This window comes from Mustela erminea, chromosome 18 (assembly GCF_009829155.1).
Source record: "Mustela erminea isolate mMusErm1 chromosome 18, mMusErm1.Pri, whole genome shotgun sequence".
NCBI classification, from domain to species: domain Eukaryota; kingdom Metazoa; phylum Chordata; class Mammalia; order Carnivora; family Mustelidae; genus Mustela; species Mustela erminea.
Window position 1 is genome coordinate 10,273,918 of NC_045631.1, and position 27,831 is coordinate 10,301,748.

A 27,831-nucleotide genomic window follows, 5' to 3' on the forward strand; every position below is an offset into this window, starting at 1 on the left:
AGGCTAAAAGGCCCAGGCCGAGGGCTGGAGGCATTTGGGGGGAGCCCAGCTAGCCTTCTAACTGGGGCGTCGGGGGCGTGACAAAGTCCAGACCCGCCACAGCCGGAGGGGCCCCTCCTGAGCCACAGCCCGCCGCGGCCCCTCCCCTCCAGGAGCCGGGCGGGAGTGCTAGGCACTGATTGGGCGGCGTCGCGGGCCGCGCAGCACCATCGAAGAACGAGGGCGGGGCGCGGCGGCGGGCGAGGGAGGGAGAGCTCGCAGGAGCCGCGGCGCCAGCGGTCTGAGCTCTGAGATCCCAACCCGAGAGAGGCGGGTGGGGCGGGGCGCGAACCTCGGGAGCGAGCCTGACCGCTCGCCCGGCCGCGGAGACTGTCGCCAGGCGCCGAGGTAGGGGTCGGTGGGGAGGAGACCTGGGGCGGGGAGCGGGAGCGGAGGAACGCCTGAACGTCTGCTCGGAGCCTGTAGGGAAGAGGGATGGTCTACGAGGCCGCGTCTAACGAGGGCCTCTGGGACCGCATTGGTGCGGGGATCCTCCCCCTTTTTGGAGGGCCGGATCTACGAGGTGCTTGCCGGAGCCCGCTTCGGTCTGCGTCTGCTGCCGGGACCGCATCTGTACCGGCGCTCAGCCATCTGCGTCGCTTCCCCAGCTCTAGTCTTCGGGACTGCGTTCATACCCGGCGCACTTCCCACGCCCTCCCCAGCCGTGGGTGGGAGGCCGTGTCTCTGCAGAGTGGGCCCAGACCTGTGCACCCACGTGTGGATCAGCGCAGAGTGCTCCTCCTACACGGCTCTCCGCTGAGTCTTCCTGCAAAAACTGGAGATGGGGGGGGTCGGTGGATGAATGGGACAGATGTGTCGTGTGGCTTTAGCTGCGCAGTCGTTCCCCTGGATGGGGCCTGGGCGGAGGGGTTGGAAGAAGCGGACACTGCGGCTTCAGGGGCCTATTAGGCACAGAATTGGTGGCTCAACGGGTGCACACGTGCGCGGGGACCTGTGTGTGGTGTTTGGAGGTGGGTGTGCGTGTCACGTGGACAAAGGAGTGTGCCTATGTGTGTGAGGAGAGTGCATGACTGGATGGAGTGGCGTGTGAGGGCCGATCACATGGACGTCTGCGTGCGACGTTGGCGTGCGTCTCTGGGAGGGGTGCGTGTGTGTCTCGAGGGTGCAGAGGTGTAGAAAAGGTTATGTCCCAGACACAGGACAGTGCCTTTGTGCGTGCATATGAGGCTGTGTATCTGCCAAGTGGGCCAGGGCCTCAGGGATCACACAGCTTGTGTCCTTGAGGATGCACTGGTGCCCACACAACCCTCACTCCTTCATTCAGCAGGTACAGACTGAACACCCAGTGTATGTCAGACCGTGTCCTAGGCTCACAGACTCTGGGATCCTTGCCTCCCCCTTGGTCTCTCACCCTCAGTCCCCACAGGAGGCAGGGGAATCATTTTTAAACCTCATCCAACTGATCATTGCCCTGCTCAGAACCATCCTCTGGCTTTTGAGGCCTCCTGGTCTCAGGCCAGGCCCTGAGTCCCAGCTTGAAAATGGCTCTCTGCCCTGCACAGTGAGAGCTTCCATCCTCCCCCCCTCTGAAATCCTTACTCAGTGGTCATGAAAGAACTTACATACCCCCTCCTCCAGGAAGCCATCACTTGGGCCAGGCAGAGCAAATGGCTGGGCCTTCTCATCCTGGTGTAACTCTGCTTGCCTGGGTGCCTCTCACATGCAGAGCCCCACTCCAGCAACAATTAGCCTCTTGCTCTTCCTCAGACAGTGTGAGCACTAACCCTCCTCACAGCCTTTGCAGATGCTGGTTCCTCTGAAATGCCCTTCCCAGATGTGCACACTGCTTGCCTCCTCACTTCCTTCAGATTCTACTCACATTCTATAGAAAGGCCTTTCTGACCACACTGTAAATAGTACTCCCAGCCCCTCACTCTTGATTCCCCTTACATGACTCCATAAAAATACATGCCTGTATTTTTCTCCATAGCACATACCACTCCACAAATATCATCTGTTAATTACTGACTTTCTTGTTTGTCACTTCTTGCCCCTACTAGAGATTAAACTGCATGGAAGTAGGGACTTTGTCACTGTTTTATTTCTTAGCACCTAACACGGGGAGATGCTTATAGACTGTTTGTTGCATGAATGAGTGACTCTGGATTTGCATTCCAGCAGTCTGTGTCTCTGGCTGCTCCCTACCCAGTAAGCCCCCCAGGCTGGGGCTAGGTCTCCTCTTCTTTTGTCCTCCAGATTCCAAGTTCCTGGAAGGCCAGGTGTGGGAGAATTGTGACCACATTTGCATGTTCGAAATATTCCCTCTGGCAACTGGTATGGAGGAGGACTTGGGGTGGGGTCAGGTCGGGGTATGAGGCTGGAGGTGGGGGTGCTGGCTGGCAGAAGCAGTGGGAAAGAAAAGTAGAGGTCTAAAGCCTGACTTCGTTAGGATTCCCCAGCAGTGGGGAGATCAAGGAGGGCTCCCAGAGGAAGAGATACCTGAGCTATCCTCCAGCAGCAAAACAGAGGGAGGTGTGTCCCTGGCAGAAGGCACAGCTTTTACAGAGGCCTGGCAGCAGAACAGAGTATGCAGTTTGGGAAGCTGCGAGTGGTGTGATGCGGCCAGAGTAGAGAGTAAGTGTGGGGCTAGGGGAGCAAGGATGGGCCAAAGGAAGAAGATGGGCTCCTGGGTTTCTGAAGAATTGGGAGGAGGACAGTACCTAGCTCTGCAACAGGCAGAGGAGGAAGGGCAGACTTGGGTGAAATGCTAAGTTGAATGAGAACCCTGTGGGTCTGAGCTGCCTGGGGACGTGGTGGGGAGGAGGCAGCTGGCTAGAAGGAATCGGGCTGGAAGTGCAGACCTGGTGTGGAAGATGAGGAGGGGCAGAAAAAGGAGGCAATGCCTGGAGCTCATCAGCCAAGATGTTCTGAAGATGCACTGAGGGTTGCCATGCCAGATTGGGCACAGAGCCCACTGCAGTGCTTGGGGCCTTTCCAGGGATGACGGGAGGGGGCGTCCTCGCAGTAGGCATCCTCAAGCATGACTTGGCACTAGATGCCTGGGCCTCCCTCAAGGAGAACTGAGTCATCCTGGGCAAAGGCAGGAGCTGCAGAGGGTACCCGTTGCCAGGGCTGTCCAGACACTTGTCAGGAGCATAAACACGGCTCTGGTCAGGCAGCCTGGCGATGTCAGGGCCACCTTCTGTGTCTGGCCTGGATGGCTAGACTGCCTCCTTGCAGCTTTTCCTTCTGGCCAGTTTTTGGATGGCCAGGCCATGTCCTCTCCCCCTGCGTGGTAGCTGCTCAGCCTGGCCCTGGGAGTCACAGCAACCTTCCAGAACTCAGAATGAGGTCAGAGTGGTACCTGAAGTCATTCCAGGAGGGGCTCCTTGAACATTTGGTATCTCTCCTGCTCTGGGCCTCCTGTGAGTGACCCAGGTGGATGGGGGCATATCTGGAGGCCAGGACAAGGAGGCATCTGGAGCCAGGGTCTGTATGTTGGAAGTAGTCAAACACCTTGGGGAAAGGGGTTTAGCCTGAGGGGGTTAGCATGCCAGGCCATCCTGGAATCAGGGGGCAGATACGGAGTTGTACATTGTACATCAAGGCTCTCTCTTGGTGGCTTCTAGATATAGATACACCCTAGCCCTACATCACTCAGGCACAAACTGTTTTTCTGTCCTCGATCTCACCTACTTCCCTCTGTAGCTCTGGGAGTTGGCAGGATGGCAGCCTCCTATTTGATTCACATGGGAGAAAACTGAGGATCCAAGAGTCCCAGTGACTTTTCCAAGGCAACACGGCCCAAGTCTGGGAGGACAGGATTAGGATAGCTTTTCCCAGTGAGAGAGGGCCTGAGTCTGGTCATCTTGGCTACAAGACTAGGCTGGTCCCTGAGAGGCTCTCCATGCCCATAGAGTCCATGCTGGGCCCTGAGCCTGGGTCCTAGCCTCTCTGTCTGTCCTTCTGTTTGCTCATGTAGTCCCTAGTTGCCTACCCAGTCAGTTTCAACAAAGTGTCTACTGAGGCCTCAGCTTGGGGAGGACCTTGAGAGCCCCCCTGGGTGATCCCTCAGAGAGGGGTAGCACCTGCCCAGGACACACAGCCCATCCTGGTGGACAGGTGTCCAGTGGGAGTTCAGACTTGACCTTCTGAGATCAGGCTTCCGTGGTCCCCACGCAGACCCCACCCCCCATCCTGGAGCACATGTACACAAAGACCTAAAGGCACCCCAGTGCACATTAACACATTCACACGTCTGTGTTGACCACACCACTAGAGTTCTGTCTCCATGCAGATGAGTTTCTCTGTGTGGACTCTTTTCCCCCCTGCCCCCACATAGACACACACCATGACCCCAGCCCACATCCCTGCTTGCACACATTCTCTTATGTGTGGACATGGGCCCTCAGATGCATAGCCTCAGGTGTTAGGCCCTCTCGCCTGGACATGAGGCTGGAACTTGGGGCCTCCCCGCTGCCTCCCTCGCAGACATGCTTAGTCACCTGAATTTGATCCAGGCAGAAGGGAGGGTGGAGGGCCTGACGTCAGCCTTCATAGCCTCCTTATGCCGCCCGCACATCCATCTGGGCCACAGCGTGTCCTAGGCAATTGCAACAACAGCAGCACAACAAGTCACTTTTACGGAGCTTCCCCAGTGGCAGACTCAGTCCTGAGCCCAGTATGGTAGTGTTCACACCTTTACGCCCCATGACTACCCAGTGAGGTGAAACTCCTATTAGCCCCATTCCATTGATGAGGAAAACTGAGGTACAAGGTTGAAGTCACCTGCTCGTGGGCCCACACCTGGATAGATGGAGCCTGTAGCCTGGCTTCAGAGCCTGGGCCCTTAACCAGGGAACAGGACCCCAGGTTGGAGAAGAAGGACTTCCGCCTTGACTTACTGTATGAGCCTGGGCCCATCCCTGGCCCTTGCTGGGCCTCGCTTCCCCATCTGAGAAAAGGGAAGCAAGCGAATTAGAGGAGGATGGCTTCTCCCCGAGATAATAGCCTCAGGGAAATCATATGCAAATTGTATGGGCCAGGGCCATAGAAGGGGGCTATAAGCGGTGAGAGTGAGGGGCAGCAGAGTGGTCCATCTACAGGGGACAGTGGGATGGGCCAGCCAGGCTTGGAAGGCTCCCTTCAGCCTTGGCCTCTCCTTTCGCAAGTGGCCTGATTTCTAAAGCCTCCATGATACATCAACTACATTCACTGTCCCTGCCCCGCCCCCATCTCTTTTATGAAGGACTCCTTGATGCTTCCGCCCTACTCACACTCCTCCTCTCCTTCAGAGAGGCCTTCCTGATGTTCTAGCCCTACCTGCCTCCCTCACCTCCTCCAGGGAGGTCTCCCTGATGTTCCAGTCCTACTCACTCTCTCACTTCCTCCAAGGAGGCATCCTTGATGCTCTAAGCTCACCAACTGCCCCGTCATTCCATATAGGTCCAGCCTTCATGTCTTTTCCTATTGCCAGTCTGAATTCCCTTCCCCCGTCCTTTCTGCATATCAATATCAGCTCTACTACCTCTAGGTTTTCCCTCATTTAACAATGTGTGTGCCAAGCACAAGGGTTCTGGATGATGACCTTGCCCACTATCCCTCTCTAAGCCATGTCGCCCTAGGGAAGCTGCATCCATGGTACAGATGGAGAGACTGAGGCTCAGAGTCAGGAAGGAGCCTGCCTCAGCAACCCCACAGTAGGTTGGCAGGCAGGATTAGAACCAGTCCAGGATCCTGTGGGGCCAGTGGGTTCTAGTGGCCCTACCTCCTTGACATCTGTCAAAGCAAGGTGATGGGGAAACAAGGGCTATGTTCTTAAAGTCACTATGTGAGTACAGAGGAAGTTAGCACCAGACAGGAAGGGCACAGAGTCAGGAGTCCACTCACTTCCTTTTCCTTAGAAGATGCTGAGTCTGGCCCAGGAAGGAGGAAGGACATCGGGGCTGAGGTGGGGCCAGTGCTCAGCCTCCAGCAAAGGTGGAGTCCCCGTCTGATCCCAGGATTCAGCCTGGAGTCAGGGTTCAGCCCAGGGTTGTGGTGGAAGGTGAAGGCTGGGGCTGGAGGTGGATGATGGTTTGGGATTCAAGCTGGGCTCAGTCCTTAGCCTGGGGCCTGGTTTGGAACTCAGAAGGCAGTAGGGTCCAGGGGGCTGTAAGGCCTGGCCATGGGGAGCATTTCAGCCTGAACAGCTGTGACAAATATTTTGGGCACACAAATAAATGGGAAGGGAAAAAAACGGGAAAAATAAGGGATGACCTTTTAGTTTAGTGGTTTGTCCTAACACCCGCCAAAGCATCAGCCCCTCCCCTAATGAACACTGTCCTAAGCTACAGTCTCTGCTGAGGCAGGAAAGGGAGTAACGGGAGATGGCAAACTTGCTCTGTGGTCCTGAAGAGGCCTTCCTGGAGGAGTAAGTGACTGGCTTGAGGTATCCAGGAGACCTCTGCATGACCAGCGCCCAGCTCAGCTTCCAGGCAGCAGCATTGGAATGCTCTGCAGTCAAGGGTGGGGCTGGTGAGTCACTGGGCTGTCTCCCGGATGGGGCCTGAGCTGACCCTGGACTCTGTTTCTCCCAGTGCTGCTGGGCCTCCAGGAGTCTGCCCACGTCTGTCTGTCCTGACTCCAGAATATCAGCTTCTTGCTGCTTCCCTGTGAAGCCGGCAAGGCAAATGTGACCATACCTGTTTTATAGGTGGGGAGACTCAGGTCTAAGGCCTGCTCTGCAGCAGAGCCAAATGAGTTTCTAGAATTCCTTTAGTTAGTAGGGACAGACTTGACTTTGGATGCTGGCAACTCAGGCAGAGGAAACAGGTAGGGCAAAGTCATGAAGGTAGGACCTAAAGATTGTGGCTGCAGTAGGAGAAGGGCCTGGAAATCTGACCTCCATACTCCATTGCCAGGATTGAAGCCTTCTCTGTCCTCTTTTCTCAGGTTCCCAATAAGGCTGAGGACCCCCTGAAACTGTGGCAATGGAGGGGGGCCCAGCAGTCTGCTGCCAGGATCCCCGGGCAGAGTTGGTGGAGCGAGTGGCAGCCATTGATGTGACCCACTTGGAAGAGGCCGGAGGTAGCCCAGAGCCTGCCAGAAATGGTGTGGACCCTCCTCCAAGGACCAGAGCTGCCTCCGTGATCCCCAGTGGTTCTTCGAGACCCTCCCTAGCCCGGCCCAGCCTTTCAGCCAGGAAGTTCTCCCTGCAAGAGCGGCCAGCAGGAAGCTGCCTGGAGGCCCAGGCTGCTCCTTATGCCACAGGGCCGTCCAGCCACATCTCCCCACGGTCCTGGCGGAGGCCCACCATTGAATCCCACCATGTGGCCATCTCAGATGCAGAGGTTGGTGGGGCAGAGCTAGGGGGTCCTCCTGAGCTTTTCTGTAGTCCTCAGTGAAGGTGCTTTTCTGTCCCAGCCCCTGCCACACAGCTGCCCAGCTTTTGCTTCTGCATACTCTCAGAGTTGAGGAGCTTGCTGTCTCAATAATATGGCTCTTCCTACCAGGGAAGCTCTGTCTGAGCCAATCTCGGGAGCCAGTCACTGCCTCCTGGAAGTCCCACCGTTCCTGCCCTCAGGCCAGGCCTCATAAATAGGCCCCTCCCTGGTCCCCAAAGAAGTCCTCTTAGAGATTTGAAGATAGATAGTATGTCTGCCCTCCCCACCATAAGTCTAACAGAGCTTTAGCCCCTGCTTCTAATCCTGCTCCTTAGAATCTGCTCTGACTCAGAAGCTGCCAGCATGCTTCCAGCCTCTGGTCTTCCTTCTGTTACTCTGTCCCAAGGGCTCTGTCCTTGCCACTTAGATCTGAAAAGTGAATCCTAGTCCTGAGCAAGCAATCTTCCGATTGCAGAGGCTGGGCTTTTCATGGGCTTTTTCATGCCTGAGCCAGGGCTCTGGTCTCCTGTCCCTAAGGCTCTCCTCAGCTTTCTTGTCCATTCAGCCAAGACCTTGCATATAGCTGGTTCTAGAAATACTTGCTCATGTGTTTCTCACAGATGTAGGTCTCCCAGACGCCCACGTTCAGGCGGGAGTCAGTGCATTTTTCCTTTACCACTTCCTAGGGAGTCAAATACAGCCATGGCTCACCATTCATGTTTGCAGACACTGTCCAAGGCCTCTTGTCACTTTTGGTGGCATGGACACTGCCCCATTTCTCCCCATCCAAACTTGAAAGGTTATGAAATGTGGGGTTTGAGAGTGAAGGGCCCAGAGCCAGGATTGGGCCCTGAACAGGCTCCTGGGGTGGGATCAGTACTGCCTGTGGGTCGAGTTTTACCTGATGCTCCCCTCTTTACCCCCTCCCTCCCCCACTCCCAGGACTGTGTACAGCTGAACCAATACAAGCTGCAGAGTGAGATTGGCAAGGTAGGACTGGGACAGGCCAAGGGGACTTTTCTCTTGAGGCAGCCTGTCGGGACCCTCTGCTGGACGGTTCCTTCTCACCTGGGAATGTGAGGCAGAGCCAGAAGGGCCCCAGCTTAGAAGCGAAGAAAGTTTGTCCTCTAGGAAATACCCATGGAGGGGTGGGGAATGATTCACCAGTCCCGATTCCTTCATTTCTGATAGAAAACAAAGAGGGACTGAGGGAGCATAGAGCTGTGTTGAGCCAGACAGAGGCAGTGACCAGGGCACAGGAGTCCTCTCCCTGTCTGCCAGAAATGTATGCCTGCTGGGGGCCAGCTGGTGGTAGGGGTGGAGACGGGCTGTTGGGGGGGACGGCTGGAACTGTTCAGGGTGGGGTGGGCATTGCCCTGTGCAGGTGGGGCTGACCGGTGCCTATTTCCAGGGTGCCTACGGTGTGGTGAGGCTGGCCTACAACGAAAGTGAAGACAGGCACTATGTAAGTCTGGGAACGGGAGGGAGGTGTTGTGCAGGCCAGGCCTCAGAAGCCTGGGAAATGGGCAGTGGCTGTGCTGGGAAGACAGAGGACAAGGCTACCTCTAGAGGGAGTGAGTTTCTGTCCCTAAGGATATGCTTAGTAAAAAGAGTAAGCTTCTTGACCTTGAGAATATCCCAGCAGAGGCTGGACCCCTCTGAGGGGAGAGCTCCAGAAAGGCTTATTGAGGAAATAGGGCTGAGGCTTAGACTCAGATATGGTCACTTCTAACCCAGCTCACCCACACACCGAGGCCATACCTTCAGTTCTGGTGGCCATCACAGGTGTTCCTTTCCGGACCTCTATCCACATATAACCAACCTGTTCTAGCTTCTGGTGGCTGCACTCAGTGACATTTCTGCCCCTCCCTCCTCAGGCAATGAAAGTGCTTTCCAAAAAGAAGTTACTGAAGCAGTATGGCTTTCCACGTATGTATCTGCTGGGTCCTGTGCTTGGGAACTCCTTGCCTGAGGGCAAAGGAAGAAGGGACTTTGGTCCCTAGCTAGTTTTTTTTTTAGGACGAGGGTAGAAGTGGGGACAGCATGAGCAAAGGCCTGGTGGTGGGAATGTGCTTGGTGGGTTAGGGACAAGACCATGGTCTTACAAGGTTCTTGCCTGAGGCTGGGTGCAGGGCCATGGTGAGGCCCAGCCTCCTGCAACAGGAGCTTGACTCATCTTCCTGGTCACAGGTCGCCCTCCCCCAAGAGGGTCCCAAGCCACCCAAGGAGGACCAGCCAAGCAGCTGCTGCCCCTGGAGCGAGTGTACCAGGAGATTGCCATACTCAAGAAGCTGGACCATGTGAATGTGGTCAAGCTGATTGAGGTAAGAAGCAGTGGTGAGTGGGTGGGAACTTGTGCCCAAGTCTTGTGCTTAGGAACACTCAACAAAGACCTACGGTTCTCACAGTAGATGTGGCTAAGGCCTCCAAAGACGGAGTTAGACTTGGGGTGGGGTCTATAGGGAGGTTTCAGGGGTCAGTTTAGGCTGGTTTGGGATGTTCTCAAGGTCTCAGTGAGTAAAGGGCTACCTGGAAGCAAGAAGTGAGCCCCTCATCATAGCAGGAGGGGAAAAGAGCTGAGGGTCGCTTGGCGGGCCAGGATTGAGGGTCAGTGATTTTTTTTTTTTTAAGATTTTATGTATTTATTTGACAGATAGAGATCACAAGTAGGCAGAGAGGCAGGCAGAGAGAGAGGGGGAAGCGGGCTCCCTGCCGAGCAGAGAGCCCGATGTGGGGCTCAATGCCAGGACCCTGGGATCATGACCTGAGCTGAAGGCAGAGGCTTTAACCCACTGAGCCACCTAGGTGCCCCGTAGGTCAGTGATTTTTTAGGCCTCATCTATCTGGTGCCTGCACAGTTCCAATCCATTGTCTGGGGTCACTACAGAGCAAAGCAGGGGTCCTGGGGCTGGTGAGTACAAGGAAGTCTGGGACTCCCACGCCCTGCCTCCCCCACCCCTATCCCCATGTCTGTTTCCTCTGACCAGGTTTTGGATGACCCAGCTGAGGACAATCTCTATTTGGGTAAGTGACCCAGCTTGTTCCCAAAGCAGCTTAGCGGAGTCAGTCCGAGGGCTCCCCAGGAACACACATGACCTTCAGATGGGCTGCGTGAACATGTTCTCAAGCCCTGGATTCCTTTGCCCATCCCTGCCAACGCAAGCTTGGAATATCTGGTTAACTAGATTGAACAAATACTCCTAGGCCCCCTCTCCACTAATCAGACAGACAGTGGATCAGGTAGAGGCAGGAAGCAGGCTATGTGATGTGGGTTCCCAGATCCTGTCTGATAGTTCTCTGCCTCAGTTTCCTCACCTGTAAAATGGGGACAATGAATCTACCTCATAGGGCTGATACGAGGGGTAAATGAGTCATTATATATAAGATGGTTGTTAATGTTAATTTTATGGCTGGGTTTAGAGGCCCTGATACAGAGCAGAAAGAACACCGGCTTAGCAATTAAGGCTGAGGCTTTAGTCTTCCCTCCCTGTCCTACCTGCCTATCTGCTATGACATTTAGGAAAATTCCTGCCCCTTTTCCAAGCCTCTGTCACCCACCTTCTTCCCAGAAAAGGAACCCATGCTGAATCAGATGAGGCAGATCCATAGGAAAACTACTCTTACCCATTTACTTCCTCTGATACCCTGGAGCCCTTGACCCATCCCTCCCAAAGGTATGCTTGGATGCCTGACCCTCTCCTACCTTCCAGAATAGGGAGGGACCTTGGCATCACCTGCTTTGCTAGCCTGGCTGCACCTTACTTACTTTTTCTTTTCTTTTCTTTCAGTGTTTGACCTCCTGAGAAAGGGGTGAGTTCCCCTTCCCAGTCAGGCAGGCCAAGTCTAATCCAGGCCTTCTTTTCACTCCCTGTGTCCCTAGTGCCAGGGTTGGCTACTGTAGGAGAAAGCAGAGGCCAAGGCCCTGCCCTTGGGGAGCTCTGGTCTTGGGGAAAACAAGAGAACAAGAGGGCCTTCCAAATTCTTGGAAGTCTGGTGGGGGTCCGTGAGGCTAGAACATTCAGACAGTCCTCTGAAAGAGGTTTTGAGCCAGGTCTTAAAGACCTGGAAAGATTATGAGCGAAGAGAGGGAGAAGAAAGGAGTGATTCTCAAGCAAATATGTAGAGATGGGGCCCTTATGTGGATTCAAATCACAAATAGTTCTTTCAGCTTTTGAAGTTTCTGAGTTGAGTGGGTGGGACTCCATTTGCTCCCGGGAGGGGAAGCTGAGGTTCAGAGTGGGTAAGTGGTTTGCTCAAGGTTAAACAGTTCTAATTCATGTCTGCCCTATTTGGCCTTCCCAGGGTATTTGCAAAGCAGCAGACATGGGGTAGTGGGCATAGACCTGGGTGGACCAGAGGCCCTAACCGTCCAGACCTTGAATATAGGCTGCGTATGTCTTGTGATTTTTCTGTCTTCGGGGAGTGGGGTGGCTAAGAGTAGCATCCTTCTAAGATTCGGAGGCTTTCAAACATTTTTGACCTTTATTCAACTTAGTATGTTTGACATTGCCATCCATATCTATAACTGAAACCAAAGTTTTACAGATCTTTATTACATGTGATACACTCTGATAAATTCTACTTCATTAGAAAGACAAAGCATTAGCCAACAACTGATTGATTTCTTGGCCCTCTATTTGGTTAGACCTAAAGTCTGAAAAAACACTGCTCTGAATGGCCTTTTTTGCAACAGTTTGATTATGGGTTTGATTAAATACTCAGAAGAAGGAATACTAAGCCAATCAGAAATTAAGATACAGCTAATTTGAAATTATAGTGATTGTAAAGGGATATTTGGGTCTGCATTTTAACTGTTTCATTCTATGGGAGAATTAGCTAATGTTTTGATTTCTGGGGAGCAATTCGAGCATAGAGGGCTCCCTAGAAGTCCGAGGGGCGTACATGACCCAGCCCCTGTCCGCCTTCACGAGCTGTCTGCTTTTACTCATTCTGATTCACTGCTTCTCTCCCTCCCTTCCTGTAGGCCTGTTATGGAGGTACCCAGTGACAAGCCCCTCCCGGAGGAGCAAGCTCGTCTCTACCTGCGGGACATCATCCTAGGCCTTGAGTACTGTGAGTCCGGCTTGGGGGGTGCTGCTTGCGGCCTGGAACAGGGGACGGGAGGGAAATACCAGAAAGGGTGGAGCCCACACTGAGCTAGCTCTTTGTAGTTCTTGACTGTCAGCGCTGATCTACCAATCAGTTTCATTTGGGGGCGTGGCAGGGCTGGGGGCGTGGCGGGACTGTGGGCGGGGTGGGTCTGCGGGCGGGGCCGAGTTCAGGTGGGAAGGGGAGGGGCGGGAGTGGTGGCTGCCTTCCCTGGATGCCTTCCCTGGATACCTGCCAGTTACTTCGTGGTGGCTAGTCAGCATTGATTCGGGCTGTACCTTGGGAGTTCTCAGTCTGTATCTCTTCTGCTGAGTTCTTAGGCAAGGCTTAACCTGTCCACAGGGCCTCAAGAGATACAGGAAGAAAGAGATTTATGTCCAGCTGTCTTGTCCTGTCATGGGTCTTTTGGGTGAAGAAGGGTGTGTTGACAGTGAGGACCCTAAAGTGATGAGAGCTCAGGAGGGAGGATGGTGCGGTAGCTTCTATCTCTGGAATTCACTTATTCACTCATTCATTTATTTCACTTACTTCATTCATATATGAGTACCTGCTAAGTGACAGGTAGAGGCAAGGAGATGACAGAGACACAGATGTGAGCTCAGGGAGGGACCCCGCAGCCTAGTGAGAGAAACAAGAAACTAAGCAGGCAGATCTAGTGCAGGGCCTGCTAAGGTTAGGGAGGCACAGGGCCGTCGAGAGTACTGAGAGGAGGTTTCCCAGCTTTGAGGGATGGGCGGGAGGAAGTATGCCAGGCAGAAAGAACTATATAGCGGAGGCACAGTGGGGAGTGGGCATATCCTGTTTGAGAATGGGAAGAAGTAAAATCTGGCTGAAGCGTGGGGCTGAGGAGGGTGAAACATTTCAGGCCGCACCAGGAGGGCTGGCCATACCTCCACAGAGGACTTTTCCTGATTTTATCCTGTCAGCATTGTAAACCCCTGAGGGCTTTGAGAAGGGCGGGGCATGATAGGATTTGCATCTTAGAAAGCTCTTTCTGGCCGCTGTGTGGTGGCTAAATAAAGGGCAAGAGGTGGCCAGCTGGTTAGGAAGGAGGCTTTTTCTACAGCCCAAGTGACAGATGGTGAGGCCTGGATTAGGACAGTGTCAGTGGGCGGGGGGGAGCTATGAAGGAGGTGAGCGGGAACAGCCCTGGATGACATACTGGTCGTGGGGACGGGAGGGCCCTCAGACACCTCTGTTTCTGGCCTGGTTTGGGGAATAGAAGTGGTTCCCAGCTTTCTAAAATCTTAGCTTGGTTTATCGGGAGCATATTTTCTCCCTGGGTGAACAGAGTGAGGACCTAGCTGAGGTGACAGGAACCAGGGTTATCTTTATCTCATTTGAGTCACTCCAGTGCCCTTTAATTAATACTCTTTGTACATATGGAGAAACTGAGGCACGCAGAAAGGAGGGCTTTGCAGAAGGTCCCTGTCAGGGGTCTTAGACTTAGGGGAAGGAGGCATTTCACCCTGAGGGTGACAAGTGGCAGCCACAACCCTGTACAAGGTTGGCTTCCACCCCTTCGTATCCTGGGCCTTTCCCTACAACGAGGGCCTGTAAACTCCCATCCTCTGTCCCCACCCCCACCCACCCAAAAACAAGCTAATCCCATCTGGCTTTTGAGTAAAGCCTTATCAAGACCCAGTTAATCATAGTGCAGGGCTTCCGGGAGTCCATTGGTCAGAACCAGGGGCTGGACAGGCAGATGAATGGAGGCACCGGGCACTGAAGGTTTACTTCTGTTGGTGTGATTCTGGTCCTCAGAAGGGAAGACTTGGGGAAAGCTCTGTGATCCGGGAGCCCCAGGTCTGATTTTTGAAGACGGGGCAAGTGCGGCAATGCAGGTCTGAGAAGCAGTCAGATCTAGAATATATCTTAGAGAAGCTGAACCCATGGGACTTACTGATGACTAGGATATGAGGTCTGAGAGAGAGAGAGAGAGAAGTTGGGAATGATCCTGAGGTTTTTGGCCTGCACAACCGACAATGGCCATTAACTGAATAGGAAAGACTAGAGGAGGAGCAGGGGTCTTCCGTTATGTTTGTTTGGTGGTGGTGGTGGTGGTTGGGTACGTTGCTGACAGAAAAATCAGTTTCTGAATTAGATGTGTTATTGGGAAATATTGAGATCTACATTGAGAGGTCTGTTGGATATCCACATGGATAAAGAATTCAAAGTTCAGGGGAAAGGTCAGGATTTGAGATGAGAATTTGAGACCACTTTCCATGGTCAAACACACAGCCCCTTGAGCCTCTGCACTCCAATGGGTGTGAGTTAAATCTCTCCTGTGCATCAGGCACATAGGAGGCAGTCACTATAGGACCAATGGTTTGGTTGTTACTGTGTGTGACACTCCCTTTGCCGCTAGCCTTCCTCTCCTCCACTCTCCTCTCCTCTTTCTTCTTGCCCTTTCCATCCTCCCATCCCAGTATCTTGGGATCTGTTGGTCCAGGGGAAGGTATTCGCTGAGTGGGGAGCCCATTGGGTGACTGGGGTAGAGTCAGTGCCTGCTCTCAGCTGGGCCATCTCTGGCCATCTCAGCCCGAGACGCCCATTCTTCCTGGCAGTCCCAGAGCCAGGAAGCAAGGTGAACTCTCAGCCTCCTGGTGTAGGCTGCTCCTTACCCCAGCCATGTTCATCCCAGCAGTCCCAAGGCCTGGAATGCCCTCTCTCTGAGTCCAGTGTCCCTAAGCCTGCGGCAGTATTTCTGTAGGATACCTTACTATTCCACCCTACATCCAAGAAGGAAGAAATCTCTGACCAGGCTGGGTGGGGGAAGAGACTGGAGATATGTTTTGATAGGCTTTGGGACGGCAGACAGCATGGGGGAAGGCCAGAGATGGCCAATGGAGAGCCTCCCTTCCCGATTTCCTCTGAAGGCCCCCTCAGCAACAGGTGTCTTGATTGCCACAGAGAGCACTCCATTTGGAGTCCAAAGAGTACTAAGAGTCCAGTCCTGGCTTTGCTTCTAACAGCCTGGGCTGGCCTTGGTGTCTCCACAGCATAGTGGAGCAGAGGGGCCTAAAGTCCCTTTTGAGGTCCTGAGAGGAATGTGTGCATGGGCTGAGATGGCCCTCCTTCTCACTAGAGTTTGAGATGGGCTTCCCTGGCCAGGTGAGGGCAGGTGGTGGTGGGGGGGGGAGCTCCAGGCATTGGTCCCCCATGCTAGCACTCAAGCTGCCTCTCTCTGCAGTGCACTGCCAGAAGATCGTCCACCGGGATATCAAGCCATCCAACCTGCTCCTGGGAGATGACGGGCATGTGAAAATTGCTGACTTTGGTGTTAGCAACCAGTTTGAGGGGAACGACGCTCAGCTGTCCAGCACAGCCGGGACTCCAGCGTTCATGGCCCCTGAAGCCATTTCTGATTCTGGCCAGAGCTTCAGTGGGAAGGTGGCTTCTAGGACCTAGGCTGAGTTGGGATTCAGGTGGAGGGGTGGGATAGCTTGCAGTGGGGCCTTGTTTCTAGCCTGAGGGTGTCAGGGTCCTTAATGTCTCAGGAGTGAACACTGAACATGGTCCTCTCTTTCCTGTTTGCCTCTTCCTGGAGTCTTGAAAAACTCCCCAACATTGGCCACCTCTCATTTTCCAGCAAAATGGCCCCAGGTCTCCCCTGCAGATATTTTCTGCCAGCTGCTCTATGCTGAGTACAGGTCAGGCTGTGGAACAGACAGAGCCGACAGCCCAGCTCTCCGTCCTGGACATGGTGGAAGAGAGCAGGAGAGCTCATGTTTGGGAAGAAGTTAGATGTTCCCCTCAGACTCTTTGGAGATGGCAGGGTTCAAACTAGGCCTTGATGAACGGGGAGGATTTGAGCATGAGGTGGAGTTCAGAAAATGTATGAGGGCACTGAGGGGCACAGGGAAAGGGGGCATGATGGGGCTTGAGCAGAGTTTAGAAGGCTTGGGGCCTTGTGGTTCCTCCTAACTGACAGAAGCAGTGGGCACGGCTTTCTGAGCAGGGAATTTCAGTGTAATGTGTTCCCCTGGGCATGTGCCTGTTCTCACCTGCCAAGGAGGCTGTGGTCCAGAGGCATTTGGACACGTGTGGGGTGTGGAGGAGCTCAAAAAAGAGGTCAGGGATGTAGATAGAGTTTTTTTTTAAGAACTTCTAATTTTGATAAAATTCCAAGTTTACAAAAAATTGCAAGAATAATAACAAAAAAACCCCTGCCATGTATCTTTTTACCGAGATTCACCAATTATTGACATTTTGTCCCATTTACCTTTTCACCATCTCTCCCTATATTTATGTAATTAATATTACATTTTTCTGAACCATTTGAGAGGTTACGTTGGAGACATTATCCTCCTTTATCACTAAATATTTTAGCAGATACTTTCTAAGAACAAGGACATTCTCTTACATAATCTCAGTACTGTTATCAAAATTAGGAAATTTATCATTGCTACAGGACTATTATCTAAACGAGCTTATTCACATTTCATCAGTGGTATGGATCCTGTCCTTTAATGCCTCCCCACCTTTTTGGCCCAAGATCTGATCCAGGGTTAGTTATAGCATTCAGTTGTCAACATCTCTTTGGGGCCCTTTAATCTGGAAGATTTCCTCAACCTTTCATTGTCTAGTCTGAACTTGACATTTTTTAAGAGAACAGTCCTGTTACTTTATAGAATGATGTCAGTTTGCATTTGCCTGGTGCTCCCTGGTTCCCTGGTTGGATTCAGGTGAAGCATCTGTGGCAGGAATATGTAGACAGACGTTTGAGAATCATTCACGTCCACTCACATTCACATGAGAGAAAGTGGGAACCAGGAGAGGAGATAGGATTCCAGAAGGAGAAAATGTAGATAGAGTACACATTAGAACCCAGGATTTGAGGGAGCTGTGAGCAGCTGTGGAGGTGACTGAAGGCCAGGGCCTTAGTAAGGACGGGTCCGTTTCTGGTGTTAGAACAAGGTAGATGGTGACTTCTCCCGTAGATTATCAGGAAAAGGGATGAGGATCTGGTTTAGTGAGTCTAAGTTTAGTAGATACCATGGTTTCTGGGGTGCGCCATGGGTACTACAGATGTGACCCCGAAGGTAAAGGTAGTTTTGCACCTGCTGAGTTAGAAATGTATCCAGTTTGGGTCTGTTACAAGGGAGCTTGGAATCCCTGAGAGGTCGGGGCCCTGTTCTGCTCATTCCTGTGTCCCTAGTGCTCACCACAGGGTCAGGCAGAGAGCAAGTGAGTGGGAGTATTTGAGCGACTCCATGACTGAGGAAGGAGCTTCCCAGTATGCCTTCTCCCATAGCGCATGGGAGCTAGGTGAGTGAGGGGCGTTGGTTCTTTTTGAGGGACTGATATGAGCTGTTTCTTCATAGGCCTTGGATGTGTGGGCCACCGGGGTGACGTTATACTGCTTTGTCTTTGGCAAGGTGAGTGCCAGGTGGGCTGGCGGAGCTGGGCAGGCCCAGACCCTTGGCACCGTGGGCTGGGCAAAACTGAACCAGGATGCATGACGGCTACAGGCCCTTCCTTTGTGTCCTAAAGCCAAGTGTCTTCTGAAAGGGCCCACCTGGCCCAGAGAAGACTAAAGGAAAAGTTTTTTTTCTGTTTCCACCTGACCCTTGGGAGGAGAGTCATTTGAAGGAGTCCGGGGACAGCAGACAGCCCAATGGGAGATGGTGGCGTTGCCACCTCTCCGCTAGAGCACGCCCTGCCCTTCTGGCCCTTGATGCCATCCATTCTTTCATTCATTCATTCCACAAATTGTCCTTGACTTTTTTGCTCTGGGGCAGGCTGGGCCTGGGGAATGCTCAACACTGACTTGGCGGAAGTCCCTGTCCACAGGTGCTCCCACTCTAGTGACTGCGCTGAGAGGTGGGAGGGCATCTCAGTGAACATGCTCGCAGACTCCAAGCCCTGGGAATGGAGGCCCTTCTGCAGGTGCCTGTTAAGCCAGTGCCCAGCCTCATAGATCCTTCAGTGATTCATTTGTTCAGTCAGTGTCTCTTGAGTACCTGCTGCGTGCCAGGCCCTAAACAAGTTAGACAAGGTTTCTCCCATCTGTTCAGGAGCCCAGAGCTGCCCCCCACTTCTGGCAGTACCAAGAGATGGGGTCAGTCCCCCAGGGCAAGTTGAGGCCCTGGGCCTGCATCCTTTGTCTGCTTCTCCACCCAACAGTGCCCATTCATCGATGATTACATCCTGGCCCTGCACAGGAAGATCAAGAATGAGGCCGTGGTGTTTCCTGAGGAGTGAGTTGCCCATGAAGGGGGCTCCTGCCCACCCCCAGGAAGTCGTGTCTGAGTTGTAGCAGAGCCTTTGCCCTTTGAAGGCCCCCCCAAGCCTGCAGATCCGGAGGTGGGGGTGCTGTTTCCTGGGAGGGGCCCCTGGTGGGACGGTAGAGCAAGGTTTCAAGGACTTCTGATTGGATTCCATTGTAAAGGGAACTCTGAGACCAGGAGTTGGGCAGGAATGACCCCCAGTCACACATTTACACTGTTCCTTCTCTAGAGGCTTCCGTGGGTTTAATGGTGTCAATCTTATGTACACGGTGGAACCACAGGGAACCTCTACTTTCCTCACATGGGGTAGGAAGGCTTCAAGATAGCCGTGTGCTTCCCCATCTTGTAGATGGAAAAGGAGACTTCTGGAGGAGACTTATCAGTGGGATCTGGGATTTGAAACCGCTCCCTCCTCCCTATCCCTTAGTGACTAAGGTCTCTGAGCCCAGAGGGACTATTTGGAGCAGTCTCCCTGCCCATCTGTGCTTCTTCTGATTATGATACTGGCTATTACAGCTCCTTACTTTAAAGGGCCCTTCTGCCATCTGATCAAAGTCCCCTGGACAGGTCAGAAACCAACCTGGGTATTGTCCTGAATGACTCCTGCTCCCTTGTGCCCACTCCCAATCCGGTCCCCAGGCCCTATTGAATCTACCTCATATATCTCTTGACTCCACTGGTACCTGTGCCCCTAACTGGTTTTGTCCTTGGCCTTGTCTAGCTACCTTTTCTGTGGTCTCCCTGCTGCCAGCCTCCTTCCTGTCCAGCCACCACAATCAGGTCAGGTTGACCCTGATAAAGCACAGAGCAAGTCTCAGGCAGTGGCAAGGCTCCCCTTATCTCACCATGTCTCCTGCTTAAAGTTTTTCCAAGGCCTCATAGATCCCACATGAAGAGGCCCTTTCCTAACCCTGGCGTTCAAGGACCTCTGCCCCCTCTAGCCAACTAGATTCCAGCCCTTCCCTGTAATTGCCTGTCTTTGTGCCTTCCCTGCTGCTGTACCCCGTGCCAGAGGTCTCTTTCTTCCCAGCCCAGGAGTTGTAAAAGGGATTACATGTCTAGGACAGCGGAGGGATCCAAGGTCAACAGTCCCAAGAGTGAGTGAGTTCCTTCTCTGCAGGCTTGGACAGATAGGCTTCCCAAAAATCTTGGTAGCAAAGAAGCCTGGAGTTTGGGGAGAAATAGTCCAGGTTAATGTGGAGCTGAGAGTCCTGCTCCCCCTTCCCCTGAGTCTCTCATCCCTGCCCTCACTCCTCTCGTTAGCATTGTGTCAGCCCACTAACCTCTCTGGGCCTCAGCTTCCTCCTCTGTCAAATGAGAATCTTAGCTACCGCCCAGTCAGAGGAGAGGACAAGATGGCGAGTGGGGAAAAAAAAAAAAAAGATGACGAGTGGGGCAAAGGCTCCAAGTGTCCCATAAAATGCCTCTTCTCACATTATCCTCACCATTTCTGCCACCCAGGGGATGTTCAGTTACCCCTGGAATTGCGTTTATGTTTGTGGCCCCTGCCTCCTGAGGGAGATGGCTTTATTTCCTGTTCAGGAAAGAAGAATATCCATCTACTTGTTTGGAAACTCTCCCGTTCTGCCTTGGTACCTTGGGGTATCCCTCTTGCTCTTGAAGAAATGGGGGTTGGGTGTGTCTCTGCCCTGGCATGTTCTGTTGAGGGAATCCCAGAGCAGGTGGGGATGGAGAGGTGAGTAGGAAAGAACCCTCACTAACTACCTCTCCCTCATCTTCTTCCTTCCCCCCTTTTAGGCCAAAGGTCAGTGAGGAGCTCAAGGACCTAATCCTGAAGATGCTGGACAAGAATCCTGAAACAAGGATTGGGGTGCCAGACATCAAGGTTGGGGAGCCAGAGGTCTTGGGCTGAGGTGGTCTTGGACACAACAAACAGGCCTCAGTTTCTCCCTCTAGAAAGCCCTACACCAAGATATATAAATCATATATTAGGTTTGGATTTGGGGTTTGTGGGCTTTGGGTCCTCTCAAGGCAATTGCTGGTTGAATGCCCATGGTCCTTTGCTGACCGGGTGTCTGTCTATCTGACCTCTCCCTGCCCTCCCAACTCCACAGTTGCACCCCTGGGTGACCAAGAGTGGGGAGGAGCCCCTTCCCTCAGAGGAAGAGCATTGCAGTGTGGTGGAAGTGACGGAGGAGGAGGTGAAGAACTCAGTCAAGCTCATCCCCAGCTGGACCACGGTGGTAAGGGGCTGAGGGGCAGAAGGCTCCCTTGTCTTGGGAGGGCCTTAGGTGGGCACTGCCATTGCCTGAGACTTGCTGTGTGCTGGGCCCTGTTGGGGGACAGAGGGTCATCTGGTCAGCCAGTCCCGAAGCTGATCTGTTCTGAGACCCTGCTGGAGCGCAGTGGGGAAAGAGGTCATGTTATTTAGCCTCATGGCAGGGAGACCAGGAGGCCTGGTGAGAAGAGTGAATGATTTAAAGAAATATACTGCCTTCACTGAGTGTCAACATTCATCATGCCTGGAAGAAGCATTTCCTCCCTCTCTCCTTCTCTCCCTCTCTCCATCCCCCCTCCCTTCTTTCCTTCCTTCCTTCCCTTCTCCCCCCTCCTCTAACCCTACTTCCTTCCCTCCCTGCTTCCAAGCATTCTGTTAGGTGCCAAGAACATAATGGTAAGAAGGCCCAGGAAGCTTTTGGATTGGAGATGTGGCCCTGTGCTCTTGGATCCCATCCATGTGCTCCCTGCACTTGCCTCTCACAGTTTAGTTGTTTTCATCTTCCTTTGGACAGGTTCCGTATTAACTACTGGAAGTTATTCATGTAGCCTGTAGTGGCCACTTGGGATTTTGGGGGGGGGGGACACTGAGAACCGTGATCTGCCCTGCACCGAAGTATCACAGCAAGTTGGGGTAATTACAAGGCAAAAGGAGAGCTGGTATGTGCTGTAGGTGACATCAAGCCTGTGCACTTTGGCCCTCCCCACTGGGTCCAGGCCCAGCTAAAGCCAGTGGCCAAAGTCCTGCTCATTTCTATGATCTGTAGAACTCCAGGACTCTATGAGGTCCCTGGAACCAGCCAGCTCCCATAGGGTCTCTACTGCTACCTCCTTGGTCTTAGCCACCACTGTCTCTCTCCTTAACCACTGGAATAGCCTCCCACGTTGTCCCCTGCTTCCACCTTTACCCCCACTACGGTTGCTGCCCAATTCAGTGGGCAAGGTGGTCTTAGTGACTAATCATGTCCCATTTCAGCTGAGACCCTGCTCACTTAGGCTACCATGTCACTCAGAGGAAGAGCCCCCAGCCTTAACCACCCTAGAAGATGCCACACAGACTGCCCGCCTCCCACTCCCATCTTCCCACTGCCTTACCTCTCCCTTCCTCCCTCCATTTGCTCAGCTCTAACCACATAAGCTGCTGTTCCAGAACCTTCCTTTCTGGCAGATGCTCCTGCCCAGATATCTGCAGGGCTCACTTCCTCACTCCCTTCAGACCTTTACTCCAAAGTCACCTCAGTGAGACGTGAGCCTTCCCTGGGCCCTTATCTAAAATTCCCACCTCCTCTTTGTCATACTATATCCTGCTACCTTGTTTTCTTTTTCTCTCCTTAGCTCTTACCACTAAGTAGCGTATGTTTTACTGATTTGTCTTATTTACTGCCTGTCCCCCGAACTAGAACACAGGCTCCATGAAGGCAAGAATTTTTGCCTCAGTGTGGTACCTGTGCCTAGAGTAGTGTCGAGCAAATGACCAGCACTCGATAAATAGTTGTTGGTCGCATTCAATGAACGAATAAATGAATGAGTAGAAGAAAAGCTGAATGCAGCCCCACACTAGGCATGTGTGTGTATAGTCAGGGGCCTAGGACTGTCTGTGCTGTGGGAGGAGGGGCGAAGTCAGCGAACCAGGGTACAGCATCTCCCCATCCAGGCATCTCCCCCAGGCCACTGTGCAGCTTTCTTGCTGCTCTGCCTGCCACAGCTGTCCTCCGTTCCATCCTTCCCACCTCAGCTCTAAGGCATTTCCTGATCGCACTCTGCGTGTCCTCAGGATAAAGCCCCTGCTTTCAGCTTGGCATTCCAGACCCTCCACAATCTGCTTCTGGCCTCTGGGCATCCCCACGCACCAGCTGTGCTGAGCTCCTCACCATTCCCAGACTTCACCCTTAACTGTCACCCCTGTGTTCTTGCCATTTTCTCTGCTCGGAATACTCTTCTTTCCTCTGCTGACTGAAAGGGAGCCTCAGCAGGGCCCACCCAGGAGTCTTCCCCATAGGGAGTCACAGAGGAGGCTGCCAGTGTGTCTGGGAGCCTGGAGTCCTCTCTTCCTCACTCTGATGTGTCCTCCCCAGATCCTGGTTAAGTCCATGCTGAGAAAGCGTTCCTTTGGGAACCCATTTGAGCCCCAAGCTCGGAGGGAAGAGCGATCTATGTCTGCTCCAGGAAACTTACTGTCGTAAGTACCAGTGGGCTGAGGCCTACAAGGTGCTCCCTGGGGTGGCGTGGGGGCTGGGGTGTATCCCTGCGACTTTCACTGTCACTGGGCTGTGCAGGCTGAGCCTGGAGCCTGGGGACTCAGCCAGATCTCTGAGGAGGGCCCTGTTGGCACCTCTGTTCTCAGTGCATGGCAGCCTAGTAGAGGTTTGCAGAGCTTGTGTCTGCTTCTTGTAGAAGGTTGCCTGTCTGTGAAAAGAGAGGCACATCTGCTGACTCTTCCTGGCCTGGGGGAGTGTTAGCTTTCCTGAGTAGCCCATGATCCCTCCAGCCATTGCTGAGGCCGTGTTCTCAGGCAGCACTTTGGAAATGCTCATCTAGCGAGTAAGGAAGATAGGCTGGCTGGCTAACAGGGCCAGGGAAGAGAATTCCCATTTGCCAAAGGCTCCCTACTGTGAACCAGGCATGTGCATTCACCGCCTCCTAGGAGAGGCAGAAAAAGTAGTTCCCCAAACCTCTGTGAGCCTTGTCCTCCGCTTTTCTACCTTCTTCCATTAAAATAAAAGTGAGTTTGGGGTGCCAACAAGGCCTGCTGGAGTTTGTGCACTGACCCGTAGAGAGAAAATCGTGGTGGGGGAGGGGGGTCCTGGACCAGAAGGTGGTCCTGGGACACTGGTTGCCTTCCTCCAGCCTGTGAAGGGTACTGCAGAGGGGAGACACTGTGTACCTTTCCACACCTTCTGCCCCTCCCACCCGCTTTGTGGGAAAGGCGTGGTCCCTAGAGAGGGGGGGCCAGACGACCAGTATTTGAGCCTCTCCACATTACATTCGGTGCAGGGGCCCAGACATTGGTTTCGTGTGAGGCTACCCTTTGGTAAGTGGGCTCTTCAGAGCATCAGGTCCCATTCAGTGGACAAGCTGGTGTTTGCTCCGGCCAGAGGTTGCTTGCCCACGGTGATGTCTACATACCAACGGCTTGCCCTCCATTTGACAAACTTCCTGGCCAGTGGAGGTTGAGGGTTGGGTCTTTGGAGAGGCCTTGACAGTATGAGCTTCTTTTTAGTTCTATCTCTTCAGTGAGGTGGCCAGAGTGAGGAGAAGGAGTTCCCCAGGCTCCTCTAGGTCTGCAGGCCTCGATGATGGAATTGGGCTTAGTGTAGGGGATCACATATGTAGCACCCAAACAGAGCCAATTTTGAGAGTGAAAGAGGGAGGTGTTACTAAGGCATTACAGAAGGCATTAGGTAGGACCCTGAGGATGAACAAACCTGGATGGCTGGTTACTCCAGCTCATTGCCAATGACTCGGCGCCCCCTAGTGGTGGCACGGGGAAGTCATGAACTAAAGATCCAGGTATCTGGCACAGAACGGGTCCCAAGAACACCACTGAAGGAAGCAATCATTAATCACTGTCCTTTCATGGACATGTTAATGGGGAGAAAGGCCAGTTTACTCACCTGGACTGTGATAGAATTGGGCTTAACCCTTTTCTAACTATAAAATTCTATAATTCTGTGACCCAAGTTTAATTTTGAAAAGCAGGCTTTACCTCATCAAAGTCCCAACATTTGTGCTAGATAGACTCTGCTTTATGCTTTGGGATAATTGGTGAAGCTCTACAGTAGAGTTAAATTTGGGCTTTTGTTTTTGTTTTTTGCACTGATTTTTTAGTATCAAAATCTATTCATTGGTCATTTTAAAGAGAAAAATCTACTCTACAGTAGAGTTAAATGTGGGCTTTTGTTTTTGTTTTTTGCACTGATTTTTTAGTATCAAAATCTATTCATTGGTCATTTTAAAGAGAAAAATCTACTCTACAGTAGAGTTAAATGTGGGCTTTTGTTTTTGTTTTTTGCACTGATTTTTTAGTATCAAAATCTATTCATTGGTTATTTTAAAGAGAAAAAATCTATGGGGAATAATGAAATACAGGAATGCATTAAATACGGGATGAAATTCCAAGACTGATAGATAGACTCTGCCCTATGAACAAGGCAAAGAAAATACAAAACCAAAGCCTCTCTACCCAGGATGATGGTGGCTGAACTAGGCCACCATGGAAGGCCTGACCTAGCTGGTACTCAAGGATGCAGGGGAGTCAGCTGGGTCAGCTTGTGAGCAGCTCTGGAAGCCAGGCTGGGAAGCCTAGACTTCATCTCCAGGCAACAGGGAACCACAGAGACTTGTGGGCTGAGACCAGGGTTAGGGAGACCGGCCAGGGACCACAACGCAAGGAGCAAGACTGAGGGGAACTTGGGGAAATGGTGGCGGCAGGGTGCGGGGGGCAGTGGTTGAAAAATTGTGGAAAGGAATGGCTGTGTGTGTGTGTGTGAGAGAGAGAGAGAGAGAGAGAGAGAGAGAGAGAGTGAGTGTGTGTGTCTTCCTGAGTGCATGTGCTGACCCCTGAGGTCCCTCTGCCCCGGTGTCCCCTGAACAGGAAAGACAGGTGTGGTGAAGGGGGCAAGAGCCTGGAGCTCCCCGGCGTCCAAGAAGATGAGGCTGCATCCTGAGCCCCTGCATGCGCCCAGGGCCACCGGCAGCACGCTCATCCCACGCCTCCAAAGGCCCACTGCCCTCATGCTGACAGCCGCCCCCGCGGGCAGGGGGCTGAGGACTGTGGCCCCTCTTCCGGCCCCCCTCCTTCTGTCATGCTGCATGACCTCAGCGCACAAGTCCAGGGACAGGATTGCAATGTTTGTCATCTGGTGTTGGTGGGGGGGCAGGGCTCCCATGAGGCCTTTCTCCTTGTCCTGGCTCTCCCTGGGGGGACCCATCCTGTAGGAAAAAGAGGTACCCATGGTGCCTTAGAAACCCCACCTGGCTATCTGGCAAAGCAGGAGATAGGAAACCCAGCTAGCAGGTGGAGGCCTGGTTTATGACCATGGCAGAGACGTCCCCTTGGGAGTCAGGCAGGCCTGGCTCAGTTGCCTCATGAACCTGGAGGGTTGTACTGTACCCACCTCAGGAGGGTCCTGCGAGAGCTCTTGTCGACTGAGAATGCTGATAGGGAGGCTCTGAGCCCCAGGGGGTTTTCCTGGGCGTCGTGGAGGCAGGGGCCAGCATTAGAGAATTCAGATTCCTCTTTTGCTGTCTTCAACTTTTACTTTTAACATTGTGGCGGAAGGGTGGTATGTAAAGGCCTGCTTGGGAATGACTATAAAGCTCTCACGCAGCTTTGGGTGGTCCCCAGCATGCTCATCGTTACTTGGCAGCCAGGTGGGGTGGACTGAGCTTCCTTGATGGTTTCACACTCAGCGCATCTGGAGAATGGGATAAATGAGCGCTCTGGGCAGAGGCCTGAGTCAGGAGCACCCACCTTCCCTGCCCACTTTACTCCTTCCCTGCATGGTCCCCTGTAGAAGAGACACCAGGGGCAGGCCCAACCAAGGGCCCTGGACTCACAGGGCTGTGGCCTTGCAGATGCTGAAGTAACTGGAATCCGACCACCAATCCTGCACTGGCCTGCGCATCTGGCCTTGGAAGCTGCCCTCCTGTTTCTACAGTGAAAGACAAACTGCCCAGATTGGAGGCAGCACTGGAAGGGGGACCTGGTGGGGCGTGCCCGTTGGCCAGTGGCCACAGAAACTTGGGCCTCCTGCCACTGCCTCACCCCCAAGACAGTTGACATTTGGCCCGCACAGAGCTGGTGTGCCAGAACACATGTGTGGACCTGGCCATGCTGGGGCGGACTTGATCTTCACCCTGGGATCTGTGTCTGGCTGGCTTGGCATTTACTGACCAAATCCTCAAGCGATTGACCCCCAAAAGAAAATAAAACAGGCCTCCAGTACCTCTCCTGAAAGTATGGGCCAAACAACAAGGGATTTCAGTTGCCTGTGTGGGGCTCCTAGGGCAGGAAGGCTGGTGCTGAAGAAGAAAGCGAGGCTGGGCTGGAGGAGCATCTGTGTCCTGCTCATCTTCGTGCCTGTGGGTATATGTTGCACCTGCACACACAAGCATGTGCGTGCCCATCTGCTGCACACAGCACACTTGCATGTCTTGCACTGGCACATGCATCTGTAATATAGTTTCTATGTGTCTTTAAGGCTCTGAGCTGAATGTGGCTCATTGTCAGTGGGCCCACATTTCTCCCTGGCTCCTCTGCAACTAAGGTGTTATAACCCAGGGGTTAAAAAACAATTCAGTACTGTTTTTAAGAATACTTTTTTTAGAGTTCATGGGAGGCCCATCACAGATCCACAAGTTTCCTTGAGCATCTCTGCACTGGGGCCTGGAGGGTGGGCGTTTCAAGGAGGCATGTCAGTTGGGCCTGCCCTCACAAACCTCATAGGTGGGCCTGGCTCCACAGCCCATGTCAGAGTCTGGATGAGGTTCTCACCCCATCACTGGGGATTTGGGTTGGCATTATTGTTTCTGAATGTAGCACAAGTGATGAACAAACCCCATAAGAGTGTTTTAAAAATGAACTTCCCAGGAAGTGAGTTAAAAACAATAAAAGCCCTTTCTTGAGTTAAAAAAAAAAAAAACAAAAAACTTTGTGTGTACATTTTCAATATCTGGGTATGTGCTCTTTCTCACCAGCTGGACGACTGTCTTGGCTAGTTGTTCTGGAAGATTCTGAGCAGGGCAGTCGTGAGAGGAGCTCTGGGGTGGGGTTGGGGGCGTGGCAGGGAGTAAGAAGGAGGCAAGGGGGGAGAGAGAGGGAGAAAGGCTGGCTCTGGAGGGGGATGAGCTACAGTCAAGGATGTGACTCAACCTGAGCAGGTTCT

At 53.0% G+C, this 27,831-nt stretch overlaps 1 protein-coding gene across 3 annotated transcripts; it reads left to right on the forward strand.

Annotated features, from left to right (window-relative positions):
* The first annotated feature begins 220 nt into the window (after positions 1–220).
* CAMKK1 (calcium/calmodulin dependent protein kinase kinase 1) lies at positions 221–27,597 on the forward strand. Of its 3 annotated transcripts, XM_032321297.1 has the most exons (18): positions 221–387; positions 2,257–2,334; positions 2,450–2,634; positions 6,934–7,331; positions 8,307–8,354; positions 8,776–8,829; positions 9,242–9,293; positions 9,555–9,688; positions 10,352–10,388; positions 11,153–11,174; positions 12,349–12,437; positions 15,667–15,866; positions 17,801–17,854; positions 18,603–18,676; positions 20,465–20,552; positions 20,782–20,910; positions 23,020–23,123; positions 25,539–27,597. In XM_032321297.1, exons 4-18 carry the CDS (start codon positions 6,972–6,974, stop codon positions 25,609–25,611), a joined length of 1,518 nt encoding a protein of 505 aa, XP_032177188.1. In that variant the 5' UTR covers positions 221–387; positions 2,257–2,334; positions 2,450–2,634; positions 6,934–6,971; the 3' UTR covers positions 25,612–27,597. The 3 variants fall into 3 exon arrangements, with proteins under 3 accessions (XP_032177188.1, XP_032177187.1, XP_032177189.1); XM_032321296.1 differs by lacking the exon at positions 2,450–2,634; XM_032321298.1 differs by lacking the exons at positions 2,257–2,334; positions 2,450–2,634.
* Positions 27,598–27,831: the final 234 nt, after the last annotated feature.

Bases quoted from the DNA above. Each gene is read 5' to 3' on its own strand.
- CAMKK1 (XM_032321297.1), top strand. From the start codon at position 6,972: ATGGAGGGGGGCCCAGCAGTCTGCTGCCAGGATCCCCGGGCAGAGTTG. The intron at 8,355-8,775 runs GTAGGACTGGGA...GCCTATTTCCAG, and splicing joins TGCAGAGTGAGATTGGCAAG to GGTGCCTACGGTGTGGTGAG. The intron at 11,175-12,348 runs GTGAGTTCCCCT...CCCTTCCTGTAG, and splicing joins TTTGACCTCCTGAGAAAGGG to GCCTGTTATGGAGGTACCCA.